This window comes from Talpa europaea (genome assembly GCF_964194135.1).
Source record: "Talpa europaea genome assembly, chromosome: 11".
Taxonomy (NCBI): domain Eukaryota; kingdom Metazoa; phylum Chordata; class Mammalia; order Eulipotyphla; family Talpidae; genus Talpa; species Talpa europaea.
In genome coordinates, this window is record NC_140078.1 from 9,255,114 (window position 1) to 9,264,037 (window position 8,924).

The 8,924-nt window shown below is 54.9% G+C and overlaps 1 protein-coding gene across 1 annotated transcript; it reads left to right on the plus strand.

Moving 5' to 3' along the window:
• Window positions 1-2,767: 2,767 nt before the first annotated feature.
• Window positions 2,768-7,425, plus strand: LOC311179403 (thyrotropin-releasing hormone receptor-like; the record flags this gene model as incomplete). The annotated part of the gene is made up of 2 exons (XM_084246614.1): window positions 2,768-3,553; window positions 7,015-7,425. The coding sequence occupies 2 exons, from the start codon at window positions 2,768-2,770 to the stop codon at window positions 7,423-7,425; spliced, it is 1,197 nt and encodes a 398-aa protein (XP_084102740.1).
• Window positions 7,426-8,924: the final 1,499 nt, after the last annotated feature.

Below are 8,924 nucleotides of genomic sequence, written 5' to 3' on the forward strand. Positions count from 1 at the left end.
CCTTTGTCCCTTCATCTGGCCTTGAATGTGGTGAGATGCGCAAAATGGAGGCACAGCAGCCATTTTGTGATGAGACTAAGAGTGCGAAGGCAACACATGGAAGCTGACAGAGAAGAAGGACAGAGATGCCAGAGGCCAAGTGCCCTGGGGAGTGGCTGAGGTGACTCTCAAACAGCAAGCAAGTGACAGCTCCCACCTGGGGACACATCCAGGTGCCAACACCATCCATCATTTGCTGGCTGCTGTCATCAAGGAAAAGCATATTTCTCGGCATCTCTGATTCCATGCCCAGTTGGAAGAATCGTACATCTGTTCTGCCTGGAGCCAAGATAGGAGGCAACTGTGGCTCCTTCCATCATGTCCAGGGTCACCTAGGGTGACAGTTGCTAGTCCTAGGAAAGGGAAGGGAGGCAGAGGCAGGGGCAGGAGATCAGGAAGAGAGGGAATTTGAGGTGAGCAAATCCTACTTGTGTGGTTGGTATTTACATGGAGACTTAGATGACAATTGCCAAGCTTGAGTCATGTGTACACTTTCAAATACTTCTTCGGCTCTGGGTGCCATTAACACTTATAAATGTAACGTGCTCTTTATTATTTCATTATTTTCATTATTTCCTTTTTTCAGTACATTTAGCTTTGACTACGTGTAGCCAAAATGAATTTCCATCAGTTATAAATACGTCATCGTCCACCTTCCACGACTGGTGAGGCTGGGCCCGGGGGCGGCTGCCCTCTGCCATGGTCACAAGTGTACCCAAAAAAATCGAACATACATGAGGCATAAAAATAAAAATAATGACAAGTAAATCTACCAGGGTTCACACCTTTTTGTATGTATCACCTTCAGTTTCCTCATGGGTCAAGCAGGAATAATCACCCCCTAGCCAGGGCTGGGGGAAACAGAATAACGAATGTGAAGGCCTCGTGTGGTATTGGGCTCAGAGCAGGGTGCTTTGCCATTGCACTTGCTGAAGCCCCCAAGGGCACTGTAGGTCACTGTAGTGCGGCAGCTGTCGTTGAGGAGGGAGAGGGATGTATTTACAACAGCTAATCAGGAATGCATTCACCCCTTGTCAGCGGCCAGCACAGACCTAAGCAATTTATATGGATTTTCCTCACATCACTCATGAAAACCTCCCCAGGACCCTGCGGTGACTTCTGTTATTATCGTTATTCCATTTCATGGATGGAAAATACTTTCCACCATATTTCCACATAGTCACAGAGCGCACAATAGATGAATCAGCAGCAATTTTGTACCATCTGCTGTGCGCAGGCATCGAGCAAGGCTCCCTGGGAAGCCACCTTGAAGCCTTTCCAGAAGCTCAGTGTGGCCTCATCTCCAGGGAGCTTCTTCCAGGGCAGAAACAAGTTCTTTCATTCACTCGGGACCATTATGCACCTTTTTAGGCAGACACAGGGCTATAGATTGCTAACTGGTGTGTGCGTGGGCGCGGCAGTATCTTAGAGATACGAGATGGCCTGTGGGAAGGCACCGACCACCCTTCAAGAAAGTGTAGCTCCGGCTTCGTGAGGAAGTGAAGAGGACTGGGGAAGGCAAGCAGGAGAGGGTGAAAAGCTGAACTGGAGACAGAAGTTTAAGAGGAGCCAGGAAACCCCCAGTCTAGATGGGCAAATGCCTCCTCTTCTCCCAGTGCTGGGCCTCAAGGCCCACCTTGTGAATGGGGGGCTAAGATTTCTGGCAGTGGAGGCCTCCCTGGTGGCGCAAGGGGTTAATAAGCACTGCACTATGAAGCAACCCGCAGCCTCTGCAGCACGAGTTCAATCCCCAGCCGGCCAGGGAGCTACCCACATGGCGCAGCAGACCTCTCCTGACTCGCTCGCTGCGCTGCTCCCCTCAGCAGTGTATTTCAGTAGATCCACCTGCTCTGCTCCCCACTGTCTCTGGTGAATCCTCTGACCCCCGCGCATCTCTGGCCTGTGCCCCAGTTCTTCATGCATAAATAAATAAATCTTAAATAATAATTAAAAAAAAGATTTCTGCCAGTGGAAACAGGTCGGTTTCCTGGATCCTGTCGAAGCCAGAGGGTCGCTGACTCCGTCCCCACCCCAGGTGCTGCCCGCGTCGACCCAGGAGAGCAGGGAGGGAGGGAGCGGAGGCCCGGGGCGAAGGCGCGAGCGGAGGCCAGGTGCCCCCGCTTCCTTTGGCACCCCGGCCTCCCCGGCCCCCAGAGTCCAGGCTGCGGCTCCCGGAGCGGGCGGGGAGGAGCTGGCGCTGGGCTGGGGCCACCGGAATCAGGCGAGCGGCATCGGCGGGGCAGGCGGAGGAGCGGCCCGCGGTGGGCGCGAAAGCAGAGCCAAGAGAGCAGCTCCGAGGTGGAGATGCCGCGCCACGCGCTGCGCCTCATTGGCTGGACTTTCGCTTCGGAGTCCAGAGCCTGCGGAGCTGGAGAGGGCGGGGGCAGCCGGCCCTGGAGGAGGCGGCTCCGGGGCTCCCAGTCCATTGTTGGGGTCCACTCTGCAGTCCAGACACGCCCGGGCCGCAAGCCCCACGCCGGGGGAGCCCGCTCCAACTCGGGCAGAGAGTCTTCTTGGCGATCAGGCAGCGCGCGCGGATCCCGGATTCCTCCTCTGGGGGCCCCAGGGTCCCGCGCCCACCCCGTGAGAGCGCACAGAGCTGGAGAAACCTGTTCAGCTGGGGACTGCTGCGGCACCCGCGGCTTCCCGCGCCCAGAGCGCCCCCAGATCCCTTCGAAGTCGCCTGGGCAGCTGGGAGTCATTCTCCAACTCGCCGCTGCTTAGGCGCATGGAGAACCCCACCGAGCGCCCCGAGCAAGCGAACTCCTCGGACCTTGGCACGATGCCCCGGCCTCCGGTGGCAGTGCAAGCGGTGACCTTGACCCTGGTGCCCCTCGTGTGCGCCGTGGGTGTGGCCGGCAACGTCATGGTGGTCCTGGTGGTGGTCCGGGGCCGCCAAATGGTCACACCCACCAACTGTTACCTGGTGAGCCTGGCCGCCGCCGACCTGCTGGTGCTCCTGGCAGCCGGAGTGCCCACCGTGGCCGAGGCGGCGTCCACCCGGGTTTGGGTCTTCGGCCACGCAGGCTGCCTGGGCATCACCTACCTGCAGTACGTGGGCATTAATGCGTCCACAGGGTCCATCACCGCGTTCACGGTGGAGCGCTACCTCGCCATCTGCCGCCCTCTGCGCGCCCAGGCTCTGTGCACCGTGGCGCGGGCCAAGCGCATCGCGGCGCTGGTATGGGTGGGCACCGGTGCCTACTGCGCGCTGTGGCTCTTCCTGGTAGACACGCGCGAGCAGGCGTTCGCCGACGGGGTGCAAGTGCGGTGCGACTACCGCGTGTCGCGCTCTCTCTACCTGCCCGTCTACTTTCTGGACTTCACACTTTTCTATGCGCTGCCCTTGGGCCTCGCCACCGTGTTCTACTCCCTCATAGCGCGCGTCCTCTTCGTGGGGCCGCTGCCGCCTGGAGACCTGGGGCGCGCTGGCTCCGTGCACCAGGGAGGCCCCGCAGGCCAAGTGCGCGTCTCCTCCCGGAGCAAAAGAGGCGCCCTCAACTCCAGGAAGCAGGTAGGGACCTCCAGCCTCAGTGGGACCCCAGTTTTGAGCCAGCAGATGGATGGACGCTGGGCCCTTCTGGAGTCAAACCCCTTAAGTTCATATCCTTGTTGTGCCATTGCCTGGGCTTGTGTTGGGAGATACCACTCGCTGAGCCTCAGTTTCCTCTTCTGGTATTGGGTGATGACAGTGCCCACCACTCTGCAGAAGTGAGATTAACCAAGGGTCTAGCCCACTGCATGCGGCAAGCTAAATGTGCAGTTAATGTTCGTTAATCGTCTGCAGGGAGGAGCTGCCCAGGAGCCGGCATTCTCTTTCCTTTTTTTTTTTTTTTTATAGGGCATGTTTTTATTTATTTATTTGTTTGTTTGTTTGTTTGTTTATACATGCACTGGGTACAGTCAGAAGCGCAGGAGGTTGAGAGAATTCACCAGAGCCAGAGCGGGGAGCAGAGCAGGCAGAAGGACCGAAGTACACTGCTGAGGGGAGCAGCGGGCGGCAGGAGAGGTCTGTGCGCCATGTGGGACCCTCCTCCAGTGGCCGGGGAGCAGCCGGGGATCGAACCGGCGCTGTAGAGGCTGTGGGCAGCTTCGCAACCCAGCGCTCAACCACTGCGCCACCGGGGAGGCCCCATTCTCTTTCTTTTCCCAGGGAAATAGGGGTTCAGAAAGGTGAAGTGATTTCCCCAAGCCCATGTCACTCCATCTGACACTGAAGCTGCCTCAGTGGACCGAGAACCAGGGAGCCCAGGGAGGCGATGGGTTGTGGGGAGGTTGGGAGAGACCCAGATTCACTGAGCACTTACTGTGTCCCTGATTCTGTGACTGGTCCTGATATTATTTTTATGGATAAGGAAACATATTCAGAAGGGTCAAGGGAATGTTCAAGATGACAATTAGGGCTGGAACCCAAGTGTGTACCTGTGTCCTACACACACACACACACACACACACACACACACACACACCATGCAGGGTGGCCTTCCTAGGTTTTCCAGGAACACAGCTAGGGGGAGCCCTCTCTCTGGACCCAACTGGTCTTTATCCTCAGCCTCTGGCCCCAGCCCTCAGCTTGTGGAGGAGGAAGGCAGACACCTCGCCCTGCTGAATCACTCCTGACCCAGGCTGGAGCCATCTGTGCCGTCTCCCTGGGTGGGTACACTGTTGGGGGGCTCTCCCGGCACCTCAAACAGCCCCTCTGGTTCATCCTGCTGGCAAGCACAAGATAGTTTTATAGGGGTGGAGGCAGGGAACAGGCTGAGCAGGTCTGAAATCTTCACCTCTGGCTATTGGCCCATCACCACCTGCGGCCCCAGACAATAGCTCATTCTTCCATCATCTGCTTACTGTTCCCTGTACCTTCTGGCTCAACCTAGAAGGGCTGAGATCAAGTCCCACCCTGACCTAGGCTTTGGGTAGCTTGAATGTTTAGCCTTGGGACTGTCTTGCTGGGTGGCTTGGGGTAACTCACTTCACCTCCCTGAGCCTTAATTTCCTCCTCTATAAAAGAGTCATGACAGGACCCATCTACATCAGTGGATGGTGGTGAATGTTAGGCATCTGGCATAAGGTGAATGTTCCATATAGGGTGCCTATTATGAGTGTTTTGTTGGAGCATTAATGTCTTTTTTGGCAGTGGAGAGTTGATGACCTGAGCTCCCTTTCATGCCCCAGAGCGCCCTTACAGAATGCAATGTACAGTTGCCATGGAAAGAGGCATTAAATTGAAGCAGGACATCAAGGAATACGAGGTGGAGAATAGTGATAGTGACCCTAGTCATAACATGGCTAGCATTCACTGGACATTTGCTACACGCCAGGCATACCTTACAGAGTTAGTGTATTGAATTTTTATAGCAACCCTATAATTCCTTTCCTTGAGGTTATCAACTCAGTTTGACAGGTGGTAAACCTTCATCAAAGGGGCTTTCCAAGGTTTCGGTGCTTGTAAGCCCTGGGCAGCCTGGCCCCAGGGACCACACACTGCTGTTCAGTAATTATCACCCAGATGAGCCTAAAATGGAATGAATTGAATCCAAATTTGGTAAAATCAGACTGACTAGGGCACTCCTGAGGCTTCATGGCTTCTGGGCTCAAGTTTGTTGACTTAGGGCCGGGCCTCTTTGGAGCGATCACTCTGAGGAACTAAATTCACGGACTCTGAGACGCCATCCCGTTCTCCATGAGAAAGTTGTGTCATGTTTCTTGGAGCTGATTGAGCGTATCCAAGGTTTTCTGGGCAGAGCCAATGCCAGGGCCCTTTGAGCAACATCAGCTCTAGTAAGAACCTCTGGCCTGGGTCTGGAAGGGGCAGTGGGCTCCTGCAGTAGCAGCAAGTCTGGGGGGTGCGCTCTGCTCCCCATTGTAGCAGATGCCCCCTGAGGGTTTCTCATTCCAGAATTTAGAATCAATGGTCTTTTGAAACACCTTCTAGCAGGTACCACCTCTAGGAAACTTTGTTTAAACTCTGCTTTCAGGGGACACCCTGGTGGTGCAGCGGTTTGGGACGCAGCCTATGAAGCTATCCACAGCCACTGCAGCACAAGTTCAATCCCCGGCCGGCCAGGGAGCTACTCACATGGCGCAGCAGACCTCTCCTGACTCGCTCGCTGCGCTGCTCCCCTCAGCAGTGTATTTCAGTAGATCTGCCTGTGTCTGCTCCCAACTCTGTCTCTGGTGAATCCTCTCACCCCCCACACCTCTGGCCTGAACCCAGTTCTTGTGTGCATAAATAAATAAATCTGTAAAAAAAAAAAAATAAAGTCTGCTTTCAGGAAAGTGCTGGCTGAGATCTGAAAAGTTAGGAAGGTCTGGGAGGAGGAAAGGCAGACAAGGGCCAGTGCAGAAGGAGCATCAGGAGAGAGGGAATGGAGAGAACAGAAGTCCCAGAGGGAGGTGTGGCTGCGAGTATCCAGAGAGGACGCTACAGTCTGAGAGGCATGTCCGCAGCTAAACAGCTGGTTCGCAGTGGAACCAGGGTTCCGACCGGACTCTGCCCAAATGGGAACTGCATGCAACTGTACTAGAAGCAGCAGCAAAGGCTGTGACAGCAGTGGTAGCAGCAGCTACCGCCTACATCACATTCTGTGCCTGCAACTCTTCTGCCTCCCTTCCCTGCATTAACTCCTGTCATTCTCATGCCCACTGTGGTGAGGCTGTCTGTGTCTCCATCACACAGAGAGCCCGGGGCTCAGTGCATCAGTGAATTTGATCCCAGTGAGTTCTGAACCATCCAAGGGCTTTGGAGGTAGAGTGGAGCAGGGAAGCTTTCCTAGCAAAAATGAGCCGGACATGGAAGGATGCACAGCAGTTTTTTAGCTGGGGATGGAGTTGGCAGGGAGGGCTCGTGTGAGGGCACAGCTTGGCAAGGGCCCGGGTGCTCTTTGGCTCTTTCCTTACAAGTTCGCAGAGACCCAGGGCTCAGGCGTCTCCTGTGGCACCCATGTGTTCCTTTTTTCCTTTCTCACCTGGCAGGTCACCAAGATGCTGGCCGTGGTGGTGGTCCTTTTCGCTCTGCTGTGGCTGCCCTACCGCACCCTGGTGGTGGTGAATTCCTTCCTGAACCCTCCCTACCTTGACCTCGGCTTCCTTCTCTTCTGCCGCCTCTGCATCTACCTGAACAGCGCAGCCAACCCCATCATTTACGCCCTCATGTCCCAGCGCTTCCGGGAGGCCTTCCGCAGGCTCGTTCAGTGCTGGCTGGCCCGGCCCAAGCGCCTGCCCCAGGAGGGCACTCCTGTGCACCGCAGTGTCGTCAGAGACTATTCCCTGCATGGGGTGGGCTCTTGGAAGGAGGCAGGGAGCATGATGTCCAGTCAGGGAGGAGATCCTGGCATCTCAGAACCAGGATCTTCAGATGTCAGCGCACCACCTTATCCCTACTGAGTGCAGTGTAGGCATGGCTGTCAGAGGGGGCTGGAGTGGCATCCAGGCTGCTCAGCAGATGTGCACAGGTTGTGCGCTGTCCACCCTTATGGGGTCACATTCACATCACACCTAGCCGAGATTTGTATGCTTAATTTTAAAAAAACCTTCAGTTGAATAAATACACAAATCTAAGGGGCACCTTTTAAAAATTTACAAAAATGGATTCTATGGACTAGTGGCAGCTGGGTGCGTCAGCATTCTCAAAAAGTTGCCAGGGGTCCCCTGGAAATCTCTTGGCCCTTTCCTGGGAATTTTGGGGGTCTTTGCCCTGACAAACTGCCTCCCTCTGGTGAACCTGCTGGCTCCTTATCCAGTGGTGATAATGAGGCTTCCCCAGCCTCACTGGACAGCTAGATTTGTGGGGCACTCTCCCTGCCCAGAGCAGAGGGTAAGGCCAGCTGGGTTGAGGAACAAACATATCCTGCAAAAGTAGCACCTTAAATTTTTTTTTATGTGTAGCCATGACCTTTTAGACTATGGTGAAGAGATGTGTGCATTAGTCAGGATGGGCTAGGTTTGGGTGCCACAACAAGTGACCCCAAGCATTACTGATTTAATGCTGGCTCATCCAAAGTCACCTTTCAAGGCCAGCTTTCTTCCATCTTGTCACCACTTCATCTTGTGCGCCAGCTTCTCAGCATGGGCTGCCATGTCCCTTGCAGCAGAGGGAAAATGCTGCAGTCAGCAAGGGACACAGGTCACTGTTGCTCACAACCATAGCGCGGCAGCTTCGTTGCAAGGGGACAGAGGATCTGAGGACCCAAAGGTAAGGAGAGCTGGGTCCGGGTGAGCACTCCCACGCTCTTGAATGCAAGACCAGAGCGCAGAGGTCGACAAAGGAGGCTTCTATTTGGCCCCTCCCATCAGTGGGGCAGCAGGCCCTGCCCCCTAAGCCACTCCCCAAGGCTACTGTCTCGCTGTAATGAAGGCGGATAGCTAGAAGAGGGGTTTTGTTGCTTTCCTGAAGCTGCTCAACTCCTCAGAAACCATTCAAAGGACTTGAGACTCCCCACAGGAAGGTGGGAGCTGTCCAGCTGAGCTGAGTTCTGAATCTCCGCCCAGGAGTGCGATGGGGCGCCTGCGGATGAGAGCATTGTGCTTTGCGAGACTGTCAGCTTCTGCCTTCCCAGGTTTGACACCACAAGAGAGACAAGATCAAGAGAATTTCAGGGTGAACCTAGTAGAATAAGCAGCATGAGATTAAAAAAAAAAGTTACTTGGAGCTTGAGGCATAGGTATGACTTCCAGCTCTGCCATTAACCCCCACGTGATCATGGACATATTGGCCAAGTTCTCTTGGCCTCAGTTTCCTCGTCTAGAAATCAATAATTAGACATGATTTTCCAGCTCTGTTGTTCTGTGACTCAGGCTATTGGTTTTGGGGATCTGTGACTCCCTTGCAGATGTCAAAGACCCAAATGCTTAGCGTAACAGTTAACCCTGTGGGGGTTAACCTC